At 41.1% G+C, this 16236-nt stretch overlaps 1 protein-coding gene across 1 annotated transcript; it reads left to right on the plus strand.

The window, feature by feature from the left end:
• Positions 1 to 14842: 14842 nt before the first annotated feature.
• On the plus strand, positions 14843 to 16236 carry LOC131676020 (uncharacterized). Its single transcript, XM_058955145.1, has 3 exons — positions 14843 to 14869; positions 15181 to 15516; positions 15580 to 16236. Exons 1-3 carry the CDS (start codon positions 14843 to 14845, stop codon positions 15685 to 15687), a joined length of 471 nt encoding a protein of 156 aa, XP_058811128.1. The 3' UTR covers positions 15688 to 16236.

Consider the following 16236-nt stretch of genomic DNA (forward strand, 5'->3'; position numbering starts at 1 on the left):
TCTGACTCACAGCACTACACTATACCATCAAATGTTAATCACGGATATTTCACAGCACTCTCCACTTTCACCAAGTAAATTGACCGATCGACTCGACGTTCCACACTATTACTACGCGAACCGAAATTGACAGTTGCAGCGGGGGAAAACAAGGCGGAAAGCACCCAGCAAATAAAATCCAGCAAAGATTCCGAGACCAACAAAAATCAGGGACACACGTGCCAAGAAAAATACTCGCATAAACGCTTGAATTTTTTATTAATCTAGCCAACCAACATGAACCAGACACCACATGCAAATACGCCACCACAATCATGCACTCTACTCCCTGTATTTCCGTTGGCTGTCTCCGTCCGATGATCTGTTGCGGCCGATCCAATTCTGTGATCTCGTCCGATGTAGCTGAACCGTACACTTCGCGATGGCGCCGCAGTTTTTTGTTCCGATGGCGCCGCAGCGTTCTTACGATGGCGTCGACCAGCGTCGAAAATGGCGACGCTCTTTTTCCCGCACTATATAATTTGCTTCCAATGCACTTTGGCGGTCTTGCTTTGGGGTCACTGCCCTCGTTAAAAGTTCACTGACCGCTTTTGTTTCTGAACTGTCCACCACGTTTATCTGTTCGTTTTTCAAAGTGTCCGAAAACCACTGCACTGATTCACAATCCGGCTCGAAGGACCAATGTTCGCGCGCGCGTAATACCGGGTTCTTCGGACACTTTGAAACTCTAATTTTTCACTACTAAAAACACTTTATTTGCGCGAACGAAAACTAGTTATATTTTTAACGGAGCGAAAAAGACGATCTTATCGTCACGGTGGTTTATTCAATCTGATCTGATAGTACATAGATCGGCTGGCCGGCTGCCGGGTCAAGCACGATAGCAGAAGGCCTATTCGCACTCGACCATTTACTACCTGCACTCGTGGAGTGAAACAGGCCAAAGGATCCTATGGGAGAAAGCGAGAACGATCTGATCGCAACGTGTGGATCACATTGGGGATGATCAAGTTTCCCTGACTGAACATTTAGTCTCTCGCTCGAACAATAGGAAAGGTAATATAATTGTCTCCAACTTTGTCGAAGACTGCTAGTAAATCCGGCTTTGTTAAAAGAAGTTATTAAACTTTTAACGAAGTGATGTCTGAGTCAGTTTTGCATGGGGCCTAGCAGTGCATGGTTGTGTATCGGTACTCGATTTCCACCAACTATTAATTTTTGTGAGCTAATGGTTAGATTTAGCTGAATAGTATGTTCAGAAGAACTGTAGTATGTGATACGAGTTATGTTTTGGTTAGAAACTTTTAGTTCCACCTGTGACCGCATAGAGGGCGCCAACACTAACTTTTCAACGGAGAGAGATAGGGATTAGGTGTCTTCCACAAAGTTGTAGAACTGACATTTTTCAGTAATACTTCCGAAAATCTCGATATTCTATCTCTCTTCGTTGACAAGTTAGTGTTGGCGCCCTCTATGCGGTAACAGATGGAACTAAAATTTTCTAACCAAAATATAATTCGTATTATGTACTACAATTCTTCTGAACATACTATTCAGCTAAATCTAACCATTAACTCACAAAAATTAATAATTGGTGGGAATCGAGTACCGATACACAACCATGCACTACTAGGCCCCATGCAAAACTGACTCAGACATCACTTCGTTAAAAGTTTAATAACTTCTTTTAGTAAAGCCGGATTGACTTGCAGTCTTCGACAAAGTTGTAGACAATTAAATTATCTTCCTTGTTTTCACTTACAGTGATAATGCGATGCATACAGTGCCACCTAGCGGCGAAAATGCGCGCTAGTGGGGTTTCTCCATGTAAATTGTCGAAAACTCCCATACAAACTTCGGGCACGTTGGTCCGGTAGCTAGAATTGTCCGATTTGCTTCAAATTTGGAGCAAGTACTCCTGGTGGGACTAGGAATCGACTAAGGGGTGGGCCGATTGAGTTTCCAAAAATTCATTATTTTCTAGGGCAGTCTAATCGTCAATAATGCTTTTCACGTCGTTTTTTACCTTTCTGATATAGAAAGGTTATACAATCACTCTGAAAATCGGCTTTTTAAACGAGGCTCGGAGGGCTGAGTCTCTTATCCCATTCGACTCAGTTCGCTTCAAAAGCTTCAAAAGCATGGCCTGTAGTGCATTGGCACTGTGTGGGACTCACAACTCACGTTCATACCGAACCACTAAAACACTCCGTACTGTTTTACGCCCTTCTTTCCCCATGGAACAACGTCAGGTTAATACATCGTGTGGGGGGGGGGGAGTTCGCTGTGCTTTCATCGCACCTTTTTCTTCTGCTCTATCTAGGAGCCTCACTTGGTTCATGGAATTTGACTCTCGACTCTTCTCTTGCTTCTTGTCTCCATCTATTACGTCGCTGTTTAGCTCTCGTCTCTATGACTCGTTTAGGTGTTGATACCTTGAGCCTTTAGCTCATGTTCCCGTCAGTCATTCAGCTCCCGGCCTTATCACGAGCTACTTGGATAGTCCCCAACGGTGAACTCACCCTACTCCGATCGATAGTTCCCCAATGGAGGAATTTCCCCCGACACCGATACCCTCTTCCGTGAGCCATATAGCTCTTAGGTTTATCGAGATAAACTCAGATATTATCCTACGCGGACTGAAAGTTCGCCGGCAACGGAATTTCTTTCGTTACCGGTGTTTAATTCGTGAGCTCCTCCTTTCGTCACGATTCTGTCGGGTAGTCCACGGCGGCGAATCTACCGTGAATTTCCCGGCGGTATATTGCTCTCGATTCCGATGTACGTTTCTGTGAGCCATTAATCTCCCTGCTTCGTCTACTCGGTCTAGTCCCCGGCGGTGAACCTAGCCAACTCAACAGGTCAACCAGTAGGTGCTGAGGTCCATCCAGCGATTCCGGGTGAAACATAGCTTTCGGTTCACTGGCGCCCCAACGACCCACTGCTAGCTATTCGACGCGGCCTACTTGGTCTAATCCCCACCGGTGGATCTAGCCTATTCACGAGCTACCCGGTATGGTGTTGATGTCGGTCCGGTGATTCTGATGAAGCCTGACGTACGGTTCGCTGGCTCCCCGATGATCCGAGCCTGATGCTACGTCGCGTACTACTCAACTGGCCCTGGCGGTGGACCTAGTCTACATCGTCAGAGAGTTCCCCGGCGGCGGAATTTCTCCCGAAACCCGATTTGTGGTTCCACATGCTCGTCCCGGCACATCTCTTAGACAAGATTGTCCACTGTTATATCAGGCATACCCCTTCGGACTTTTTCGAACCTAGAGCATTCGAAGACCACGGTGTCTTCTGCACGCTCAGGCACTCCGAACAAAGCGGTGACGAAGCGTGTCCAAACCGATGTAGGTACTTCCGGAAGCATCTATACCCGGACAAAAACTGCGTCAAATGGAAGTTCACCTCTCCATGGTTCCTATATACCCAAACAGACACATTTGGGATGAGTCGGTGGGTACACCTTAATTTCTCCGCGTTGTTCCACTCTAGCTGCCATTTAGCCCACGAGTCCGTTCGCACAAGTCTCCTTGCATTACGTGCATTTCTCTGCTTATAAAATTCCACGTCATCGGCCAGAGTGATGCAGATGTGAATCATTCTGGCAATTATGTATACCGCCTCCGAAGATATCGTTCTATACGCACTCGCGACACGAACAGCCATTGGGCGAAACGTGCTTTTCAACTTCGTCCGATTCCGCATTGAGTTCAGCGCAGTAGCTCGAGCCGGTACGCCATATCTCAGTATTGAGGATGAGACACCCGCCAGGACACGTCTCGTGCTGCCTCTTGCTCATCCGTGATTCGGCATGAACCTTGCCAATGCGTTAGTTGCCCGCACAGCCTTCTCACATGCATAGTCGACATAAATGTTGTAATTAAACCGATGGTCGACCATCACACCTAGGTGCTTCAGCGCACTCATCGATAGGATGGATTGTCCCCGACGCTGATCTCGACACGCTGGTTTTTTACGGTTGCTAACCAGCACTACCTCGGTCTTGTGGTGAACCAGCTGCAACTTGACGTCAGCCATCCGGGTTCCCATGTCTCTGCCGTCAACATCTCCACTTCCTCAAGGATCTCGCCGGACAACATCATCTGCAAATCCGACGATCTCAAATGCCCTGGGCAGTTTCAGTGTTAACAGTCCATTGTACATTATATTCCAGATCGTTGGGTGGAGTATGGAGCCCTGAGGTATTCCCACCTTGATTCTATTCAACATCCGCCCTATGTTCGTTTTGTAGACCATCACTTGGTTCTTGAAGTAACTTTTCAGATCCTTGCACAGAAAGTCCGGAGTCCGCGTTCTGTGCAGGGCTACGGCGATCGCCCTCACCTGGCACGCGTTCCTCACTTCTATCGGTATCATGGCGCAGTAGCGATGACCCCCTTTCGTTTGCTTCGATGCTTTCTCCGCGCTCACGATGACTGACCGGATGGCGTCCATCGTCGATATCCCTTTGCGGAACCCGATCTGCCTCTATGATAGTCCGTTCTCGCTTTCAGCATAAGTCGTCTGTTGAGGATGACCATTTCCAGGGGATTACCAAGAGTACACAGCAGGAATATTGGCCGATATGATGCTGAATCTCCTGGTGGCTTCCCTGGTTTTGGCAGCAATACCAGATTTTGGATCTTTCATCTGTCCGGGAAGTAGACAGGGTCGCGGTCTTCTGTGCCACGTTGGGGATACAATTCAGACCAGGAACTTTCTTCGCTTCGAGACTCGATTGTCACCAGCATTTCCACCGTCTGTATCGACGTGCGGTATATGCGGCCATGTGGTTGGGTCGTGCTTCGGGAAAATACTCTCCACGATAATTTTCAATTTGTCAGTGCACTTTTCAGCTGGCGTCGTTGGACCCTTGATCTTAGCCATCCCGACACGGTAACTGTTGCCCCAGGGGTTAGCGCATATTTCTCTGCACTGCTCTTTGTAGCAGGTAGGCGTACTAAGCACTATCTCGCGTTTAAAAGCGGTCCTAGCACTCCGGAATGTCACCTTAGACTCTTCTCTGACTGTCTCAGATCTCGCTCTCAGAATGCATCTTCTGGCTTACCGGCAGGCAGCACGGAGGATGTTGAGCCTTCCGTTTCACCAATAGGCCGCACGCCGGCAGTTCCTCCGCTTCATTTTCATGTTTCCGACAGCTCCTCGGCATTTGAAATAGGACCTGGGATGTCAGCACGAAGTGCTTCCACAAAAAGATCCTTATCGAAGTCCTTTATTTTCCACTTCCGCTCGCCAGTCCTCACTCTCCGCTTGATCAATAATGCTTTTCGTGAATGAATGACGAAAAACAAAATTGAATGAAAGCTGTTGTTGTTTTATAAAAGGTGATTTTTTTTTTATTTTGGTTATCAGGGAAAAAATTCTTCGCCGTTTTTTCTTGTAATTTTGAGTGGGTGGGGGGAAGGATGACATTAAAAAAAGATGGGTGGGTAATGTCAGAAACATAAACGGAGTGAAGAAGAATATACTTACACACAGAAAGAAATACTGGTAAAAATAAGAGTTTTTCACTCATTACAAAAAACAACCAACGCATACTCTTAGTTTGAAAATAAAACATTTATTTTGATTACTAATCCTCATTAGCTTAAAAGGAAAACTTTTATTTTGATTATTATTCTTGATTAATTTAAAAGTTTTACTTTCAACCTAATAGTAGGCGTTGGTTGTTTTTTGCTAAGAGCGGATTACTCTTACTTTTACCAAGATTTTTTTTCTATGTTTAGGACTATTTGAATGGCTGGCGTCCAAAAGGCGCTAACCCACATTTTTTTTCCGAAATCGACATTGTTGCATTTTTGGATAGTTCTAAGTAATCCACGTGTACTGCTATTTAAGAAATTTGAAAAAAATAGATTTTTTGCTATTAGTAGTCAAAGTTGACCATGGAGGTAACCCCAGTACTAGCTGGCGTCCAAAAGGGGCTAACCCCACATTGAGTCTTATGGGAATTCAAGTTTTCGCGTTCGTTTTCCGAGGTTTTAGGAAAAAGTAGTTAATCGATTCGCAATCAGTAAATTTCTTGTTACAGCTCACATATCGGTGAACTCGATTTAATACTGTTTTTAGTTGGATTGCATTGAATGTTGACGTTTCGGCCCAAACAGTCGTTCCTAAAGGTAAGGGCCGCTCATACACTTGCTATGTATGGCTATTTTCTATGTAATATATATTTCATACACAAATGTATATTATTGAGCATATTTTTAGGAAAATTCTAGTGAAGGTGTCATGTCTTACATTGAAAGTTCACCGAGAAATAAGGAATTAAGAGAAAAACGGTACATTGTGGTCGGAGAGTTGAAAAACGTTGAATCAATTTGTGGCAATCTTTCGTTATAGAGTTATGGTGTCTTCGGAAGAGTTGCTGTATGGCACTTAACGCTTTATTTGGTCGAATCACACTAGTTCTGAATTCAGTCGCTAGGGCGGCGCTGTTAAAAACTTTTTAATAAAGCTCGATATAAATGTAGTGTCTTCGAGAAACTTGTAGGTTCTATCATTTTAAGCATATCTTCTGAAGATGCAAACTTTGTAGGTCCTGTAAGTTTCGAGATAGGGAAGGTTTATTTAAAAAATATACTCTCAGAATATGTTTTCAAAAATGCGCCATATTTCAAAACATGTAGGACCTACAAAGTTAATATCTTCAGAAGTTATATTTATAATTACCTGACACACAACTTTGCCGTATACACCATCTTTCTATCTCGTTTCATTAAAAAGTTGATAACACCGTCGCCCTAGCGACTGAATTCCGCACTAATAGAAAGTGATCAAATAAAGCGCTAGATACCACACAACAACTTTGTCGAAGACATCATAACTCTAAAACGAAAGATAATGATGAAACGTGTGGGTTAGCCCCTTTTGGACGCTAGGTACCCCCGGGGTTAGCCCCCCCGAATTACGAAAATGCTCGTGAATTGAAAAGTAGTAAATTATTATTTTTGACGCAGGACTACGTCTTTGTTTTCGATATGGGAGGTGCACTTTGCAAATTAAACAAAAATGGTATATAACGAAAAGTAGTCCTATTTTAAATGCTTATAATTGAGCCATCTCACGGCAATTTTCAATTTTTTTTCCAATAGAAAAACCCAAAGATTTTTAATATCATGGCATTAAAAATTTAAATTATGTATAACATAGTCAAAATACCACACATTTACACACAGAAGGCTGCGGTTCCCTAGTCTGGCACGACAGATTTATGTACCTAACGCGCAACGCTTCTACGAATGACGTCATCGACTATTCAAAGAACAAATTTGGTCGAACAAGCTCAGTTGCCTGTTACTCATTACTCCAATTGAACAATATATGGGAATAAGCATACCAATGGAAAGCTAGATGCCTTAGCTAATAACTTATGAAAGAAATTAATTTATTCTGTCAACTTGAAAAAAAATTATTAACAATATAGTAAAAAAACCATTTACCATTTTGAAAAATGTGATCGGTTGCCGGCACCCTAAGATAATTTAAAAATGGAAAAAATATGAATGATAATCATCGAGATTCAAAGGGAAGGGAAATTTATTCATTTCAACAACCATCAAAAGCATTATGGACACCATTCTTCATCAGAACCACAATATGTGTAGGGGAATTATGGTTAAAACCGACACCTTAAGCTTAATTTTTCTAAGTTGCCACAAAACCAATAAAATTATAGTTTTTATGCAGAATTCTTCTTCAGAAAATTCTTAACAAGACTGAATTTTTTCAGCGCTTCAAAAAATTAATTTCATTAAAAATTATTGGTTGTAAAACTTGGAAAACAAAGTGACTTTTTTTAGGCACTGCGGGTAAAACCGACACCCTATAGGGGTAAGATCGACACCCCCTTTAATTTATTTTCTCTCCACTTTATTAAAATCTCTATCTTTATTAAAAATGAGATATATGCGTGATTAATAAAGTGTGAGTATGTATGATGCAAATATGTGCTTTTTATTGCTTCATCATGTAGTGAGGGGAAGTAGTACTATAAATAAGAGTATTTTATGCTATAGGATTATTTATTGATGAGTATTTCCAAATAATCCTTGCGCACATCATTGCAACCTCCAGTGTCATTTTATTTCGTAAGAGAAGATTTGCAAGCGTTCTACGTTCTGCTAATTGGATTCATTCACTTAAAAATGACACATACACACTTCTTAGTAAAACTATCTTTTTCAGATTTGATTATTCGAACTCTGATCATCAACGATCTATTGGGGTATACATAATATCATTGTCTCATTGTGATAAAGTTCGTCTATGACAAACCAAGAGAACACTAGAAATTCAGTTTGATGAGCTTTTTGCAGAAATAGCAACAGCTTCGATAGAATCAGATAAGCAAAAATTCCAATTTTTGATTTTTAAAGAGACTTACAAGAAATAAACACAATAAAAGTATTTCTGTGTATTCCTGCTAATACTATAGTGTTCTAATAGGCTAATTGAAGTGTCACAAGGATCCCCAGTATTTTGAAATGAATCGCAACTATACACAACCATCTTAACAGCGTGTCGGTTTTACCCTAACCATAGGGTGTCGGTTTTACCCCAACAGCGCACATTTTTTTATAAAAGCGATTAAAAATATTGAATTTATCAAACTCGTCTTCAATGCACCTAGTTGATCATAGGACAGGCCGGTAATAATAGGTACTGAAAAATGTGGTGATTTGAAAAGCTTTTGTTCGGTTAAAATCTTAAAATCTACCAACGAAATTTAACATCCAGACGAGCATGAACGCTGCTGTCGTATGTTTTGTTTATTTTTATGACATTCGGCGTACTAACGTAAATCCAATTGTTCTTCAAATGCTCTAAATAAACGTACTAATAATAATGTATCATTATGAAATGAATAAAAATTTGATTTCTAGGAAATGTTGTGGGGTGTCGGTTTTACCCACAGTGTTGGTTTTTCCCACAATTCCCCTATGCGTAAAACTACTGCGAATATTACGCACTGCTAAGGCACTGACTGATCGCATTCACTGCAATTGATTTACTTCAGGGCAGTTCATTTTTTACCAAAGCTTCTGCCAGATCAAATAGAGGTCAGCCAAAGGGAGAGGGGGGCTACAGGGTTCAACCCTCTGCCCCCCCCCCCCCCCCCCCCGCAACAAATTGTCTAGTAGTGACAATCTGCTATATACAGTGCTACCTAGCGGGGTAAACACGACCAAGTGAGCTTTCTTCATGTAAATGTAAAACGCTAAACCGGAATCGCTTTCCTGGTTTTCACAATGGTGCCAAAGATCGATTTCTGGTATCTGTTCGTAAAGTCCGTTCCAGAATACCCATATTGATTAGGTTACTGAGAGCATTTGCCACAAAAATGGGGTGCCGGCAACCGATCATGTTTGGGTACCGACAACCGATTTTAGTAACCTTTTTGAAAACTGACCAAAAAAATTTGTGGCGAACATTTCGGTGCCATTCAATGTTGAATCACAAAATAGAATAAATTCACATCGTAAATATTCAATGCGCATACTTTTTCGATCGATTTACTTCTTTCTATAGCACTAAGTAAATCATAAAAAAAAAACAAAAAATAACTTTTAAGAAGATTTTCACTTGTTTAAAAATAGAAATGAAATAGAAAGAAATATTTTTGATTATTTATTAATCCAAATGTAATAAGAAATGAAATATTTATTTTTTGTTATACTATGTTGCGTTTCGGCTTCGCCTCATCAGAAACCGACACTAACTTATTGTCGGAATAGATTAGCGCCGGCTTGACGCAAATCCCTTAAAACTAAAACACACTATGTGTTTCAATCGAACGACTGATCAAACGTGATGTCCCGTTCGAGCAGAAGTTCTGTTTATACCGATGAGACACAATGAAGCCGAAACTTGTCTTGGCTTAGCGGGCCTATGCGAAAGCACTATGCTATATTTCACCCTAAGAAGGAAAATTTGGTAAAAACCAAAATTTCTCACTAGGGTGAAAATTTGTTGGTAAAAACCAATCTTTGTACAGGAGTGCACAAATCCTTATTTCATACTATGTTGCGTTTCGGCTTCGCCTCATCAGAAACCGACACTTAAGTTAACTTAAGTTAGTGTCGGTTTCTGATGAGGCGAAGCCGAAACGCAACATAGTATGAAATAAGGATTTGTGCCCTCCTGTACAAAGACTGGTTTTTACCAACAAATTTTCACCCTAGTGAGAAATTTTGGTTTTTACCTATGGCGTGCTATGGCGACACGCTCGGCATAGTGATTCGGTCGACAAGACGTGCCCATGTAGCCAGCACGAGGGTAACGCACGAATGATTCCGCACTGGCATGTGGCACCTTTTTTTAACTTGCTTGTTTACATTCGAAGTCAAAGGGGCCGCCCATCGAACAAAAATAGTTTATTTTCATTGTCAAAGAGCTTCCAACGAAAACTAGTCTGGCTTGCTTGTAATCGGATTGTACGGAAGCAGATAATACCTGTTTTCACAAAATCCATTATTTCTGTTATTTTCAGTAATTGTACATTCTCCAGAATTAGTTACAAAATTGTTGTACATATTTCTAATCAGATAGTGCTAAAATCTAATGTTTTCATTCAGTACAACGGCAGATATTCACGTTGAAAAATCGTGTAAAATTCCGACCGCTAATTTTGAAACGGGGCCCCTTTTTGAAACGTTAGACAAGACTGATTAAGGCTACGATAGATGGTGTAATGTGTTGTGTCAAAATTTCGGGTGGCCTCTCGGGTCCGTTTGAAACACGCAGGGGACTAAGACAAGGCGATGGGTTGTCCTACCTGCTGTTCAATATAGCGCTGGAAGGTGTAATGCGAAGAGCGGGGTTCAACATGCAGGGCACGATTTTCACGAGGTCCGGACAGTTCGTGTGCTTCGCTGACGACGTGGACATAATCGGTAGAAACAAGGAGACAGTAGCAGATCTGTATACCCGACTGAAGCGCGAAGCAGCACGAGTAGGACTGAAGATAAATGTGTCTAAGACGAAGTACATGCTGGCTGGCGGAACCGATCGCGATAGGGAACGCATGGGCAGTAGTATTACGATCGACGGCGACGAGTTCGAGGTGGTTGACGAGTTCATCTATCTAGGCTCATTGGTGACTGCGGACAATAAAACCAGCCGGGAGATCAGAAGGCGTAGTATCTTTGGAAGTCGTGCTTACTATGGGCTCCACAAAACTTTGAGATCCAGGAAGCTTCACCACCGCACGAAATGCGCCATGTACAACACACTGATCAGACCGGTGGTTCTCTACGGGCACGATAGGTGGACAATGCTCGAGGAGGATCTGCAAGCACTGGAAGTTTTCGAAACAGGCAGGTACAAGACCAAGTGGTGCAGAACCTGGCGAGTATCGGGCACCTGAGAGATTGGAGACAAGCAGCAACTGCCGAGTGACGTGGCGGAATATTGTGGAACAGATTAAATCATGTTAATATGAGGTATAATTAGGAAATATAATATATGTTGCAAGTTCGCGTTACTTTTATAAATAACTTTCCCGTTACTTGTATAAATAAGTATGTGATTAAACACTTAGATGGTCCTTTTTGACGGCTCTACCTGAGACACGCTTGCAAATTTCCTCGCTGTTTTCGAAGAATTTTTTAAAAATCCTTTTTTTTTGCTTTATTTATAGTAGTGCACTAATTCCAAAATTTAATACGAAATACGTGCACAAATTTCCGATCAGATAGGGCAAAAATATTACAATATTGATAGTGCAAAAATATTGCAATATTGGATTCGATCAGTAGAACGGTAGATATTCGCATTTAAAAACTGGAAAAATTTCTCAACTGAAATTTTTGAAACGGGACCCCATATTGAAACGTTAGAAGTATTGTACTTCAAAAATTGTAGCGACCTTACGCCTACAGGAGCGAAAAATTGGAGGGAAGGGTCCAAATTTAACGAGAAACAAATGTATTGTGTTAACTCATCAGTTACAGTTTTACAATCCATTCCATCGATCAATATATCCATTTACAATTTCTAAATGAGTTGAAAATTTCGGAGGGAGTCTGGAGTGCAATTGATTTGATGATTACCGGTTGTCGTTAGATCAGCTCTTTGGAAAGTGCATGTAGCATTCGATTGGTTTGTTCCAAGGTCAGTCTAGCGGCTACATAAAAAGATCGGATTAAAACGATTTTGACACCACTTTTGTATGGGATAACAGCTCAAATATGTGTGTACCTATGTCTGCCGACACAACCTTGTTTTACGTATATGAGAAAAAAACAAAAATATCATATTTTCAGAAATAGTTGAAAGGATTTGAACGGGGTTTAAATAAATTTAAACAAGATTTAAATGAATGGCATGGTATTTCCATTATTATTTGCGCTTAATGCTATAAAAAATTGATTTCGAGTACCTGCGATGTGGCCTAATGTGTAAGAAATTCCCAAATAAAGTAGTGCCATAATGAAATGATTCAAATTCTATCAATATGGGTAGGGGAGCCCGGGGCTAGTTGGCGGTTGGGGTAAGTTGGCGGAATCCCCTTTTCTCTGTTTCTATTAGACATAAAGCGCTCTCTCTCGTTGTGAACCTCAAGTAATGTGAAACGCATTATCCAATGTGTTTTTGTTGTTAAACATTTTGTTTTGTGGAAGCTGTGGATGAAATTGTGTTTTTGAGCATACTTTGTAAATTTTCTTAATTTTAATCATTTTGTGTTATTTAAGGTGGTTTTCAATATATTCCCCGAATGTTTATATTTTTTGATAGTGCGTGAAAAGAGCTTTCAGTATCCGTATAGATATTACACCTATCCATACACAAAAGCAATTTTTTAATCCTTTTTTATAAAAAGTGCGGTTAGGGGAAGTTGGCGGTGACCCACACTGGGCAAGTTGGCTGTACTATTTACAGTGCAAAAATAGTCATCAAATATTTTCATTTCTCGAATTCACTCCAAAGTAAGAGAAACTTTTTCTTGTGTCTCTCGTCAATGCAGGGACATTTATTTCGACCAATTGCCTGAAGAATTTCGAAAATTTGCTTTTGAATATGGAGTACGCGTCGAAGTGAAAATGACAAGGTATTGAGACTGAAATATAATGAAAAATGTCGAATACTATACAGTTTTATTGAAAAGACAATCGGCACATTTCATAAGGACCACTGATGTAATCGAATTTCCATTTGATTGCTTATTTTTTGGCATTCCGCCATCTTACCCCACACATACCGTCAACTTACTCCGGGACTGGGGTAAGTTGGCGGCTTTTCCGCGTCACATATTTTTTTCTCCACAAATAAAGGCAACGTATGAAACATTTTCATAAAATTCAGACATGTTGCCAACAGTCTGCCCTTTCATGCAATGTGTTTTATTTTGCAAGATCTACCAAAATCAAAGCGGTAAAAAATGAAAACTGAAAACACCGCCAACTAGCCCCGGTCTCCCCTATTGTTTTTTTCTTCAAAGATCATTGGTGGACATTTGCAAACCAATTACTGGAATTAATCCTGCAACTTGTTCCAGACATGTCAACTGAGACGGACTAATAATATATGGCTTGATAATTTAATTATGATTAAAACTAGCAAAAATCCAACAAAATGTCAACATTTCACTCGTGTCGTGAACTTCTATATCAATCGTCATCGCTAATGCTACTTCTCCTCGAAGAGTTGAACCTTACCGTACCGTTATATGGATTCCGTGATCATTATGCGTTTTGAATGGAATCCTAATAATCGGACTTGGAGACTCGAATGCGTACAATAAATGGCATTAAGACCCGCCATGTCAGACACAAAAGCTACCTACGCATAATTCAACAAAAGCCAACTCAATCAATTTGTCAGGAGTTTTTTTTCATCCACGGGAAGACACTGCGAAATCCTATCCACCTATCCACAATCAATCAACCCCAAACGGATCCATCAATGAGACAATGGCGGTGGCTTACAGCTGACCCTAACTTGCATCGGACGGGGAAAGTGTCCCCAAGACGATCAGCATGTTGAAAGAAAACAAGTCTTTAGCGTGATGGATGACACACCGTTTGCGTGTCCGTGGCTTGACTAGGTGGAGCCTTCAGGAAAACCGTGAAATCTGTAAGACAGATTGTCCCCTGTCCTCTCCGTCGCTGACCGTGGCTGGGTGGCTGGCTGTCATGAGTTTTAGTGTGTCAAGTTGACATCAAGTGCCGACTGGGTACGGCGGTAGGTTGAATGGACCATAAGAGTGAAATTGTTTCATAATGGACTGTTGCTATTTTTCTTGCTAAGGGTAGATTGCAAGGGTGGTTCCGGAAGATTCGTTTTCGGAATAGTTTTTGATTTATTTATTACTTGATATTTTTAATGAACTAGTTCATCATGTTAGCAGATCTTTTGAAATAATTTTACAGGCTTTAGATTTCGTTGCACATTTTCAAATCATTAGGTTCAGGTCATCACTAGGTTCATTACCTATCCACTACTACTTAGCATAGATGAAGAACTAAGTACATTTTTGTGGAAGCTGCGTTCCATTTGTATTCGACAACTGGCAATGATGAACGGCATGTTTCATGTCAGAAATTACGCTATTGTTATTTATTGTGACATCAGATTACTGTTAGGCACGACGAAACGATTAGATTTTACAAACATTTACTAGTGCTGACCTCTTGGCTCATTTGCAGTATAAAATCGAGCCACTCTAGCAATCCTTTAAAATTTTACTACGCGGTTGATCTTTTTTCTTCACGCGAACAAAGTATTATATTGCCGAAGAGATCTTTTACTCCGTGTCCAGGTATTTGGTAAGACAAATGATTTACTGTTTCCGTGACAGACCAACTGAATGATGCGAGTACTGAAAGCTTTCGCGATGGTAATTTGGTGCTAACGAAGCGGGAATAATTATTGCATTCACTGTCTGTTCGTGACTGGCATAAACATTCCTATAAACAGCGGCACAGTTTCAAGAAACAGACTTACTTCAAGACAGTCATATTTTTGGCAAGTTTTTATTACAATTAAAATTAGACATTTGGATTCTGAAAACAAACTTAGGCACGATTCATAACTCGCGATCACATATGTCAAAAAACTTTCAAAGATAATTCACATTACCTGGAACCCTTGATACTTTTTCGATTTTCGAAGTGCCTGACTTTTAACAATCCTTTAACAATTTCGCAGGACTCCTTCAGCGCCGACGTCAACCGAGCCAAGCGAAAATCCAAGGCAACGGAACTGGCTTCCAGTGTGATCCTGAAATCACTGGAACAGCGTAGCAGGAGACGTGACCAACCACAGCTGGACTTCGATGGCTATCCGCCATCTGTTTACACGCGGCAAGCGTCGCGTAGAGCCGGCCGCGAAACACCGGAGGAGACCAACGATGACGATGAGGTCGAAGAGACGACCCGATTCGGCGAGGGTGGCAAAGTTACGCTGCAGATCCCGGGGAAGCTGTTTGGCAATGCAACGAATTTGTTTCTGACGCTGGCGAAGCTGTTCGGTGATTTCATCACGGTCGGTTTTTTTTTCTTTGGAGGTGTGACTTTGTAATGACTGAGCGTTTTCGATTTGTTGCAGAACTCAGCCTATCGGAAGGCCCGCTTCCTCAAACTCTTCCAGCCGCTGTTTGGACGGAATTTGTACATACAAATACCGATGAGCACAACGGAATCGAATGACATTTGAGATTGTAGTTTCGTAGCTTAATAATTTAATTTTATTGTGTTGTGTTTTATTTCCGTTTTTAGATCATCTGTTATACAGTGCATAGAATATAATAGTGTTATACCACCGTTGTAAACAAAGGTAATTGTTAGCACAGTTAGACATTATAACACAGCAGGGACATACGTTATGTAGCAAACAGCAATGTATACGATTCGGCGTCTTCTAAAGGTTTTCCTAAACAGTTACCGTTTAGGAAAATGCTTTCTAAATTTCCCGTTGTATAAACGAAGTGTTGAAATAATAAATTTCACCCAAAGTGTAATCGATTTTATTTTATTGGAACTAGAGAACTGGTACTAGCCGATCCTCTGAGACCCTTTGCCTTTTTGAGGATTAGTTCTAGGAGAATCAACTGAGACTATTTTTATGTGTAGTAATACTGTTGGACACTTTTAACGAGATTATTCAATTTAAAAATAAAAGGGCAAAATGCTTCGGGAAACATTCAGAAGGGACGATGATGCCAGTGGGAGAAAATATCAAATCTCAATTTCCGGCAACGGGAGA

This window comes from Topomyia yanbarensis, chromosome 1 (genome assembly GCF_030247195.1).
Source record: "Topomyia yanbarensis strain Yona2022 chromosome 1, ASM3024719v1, whole genome shotgun sequence".
NCBI classification, from domain to species: domain Eukaryota; kingdom Metazoa; phylum Arthropoda; class Insecta; order Diptera; family Culicidae; genus Topomyia; species Topomyia yanbarensis.

Coding starts and splice junctions, on each gene's coding strand:
- LOC131676020 (XM_058955145.1), top strand. CDS start 14,843: ATGCGAGTACTGAAAGCTTTCGCGATG. Junction 14,870..15,180: donor TACTGAAAGCTTTCGCGATG/GTAATTTGGTGC, acceptor ACAATTTCGCAG/GACTCCTTCAGCGCCGACGT. Junction 15,517..15,579: donor TGTTCGGTGATTTCATCACG/GTCGGTTTTTTT, acceptor GATTTGTTGCAG/AACTCAGCCTATCGGAAGGC.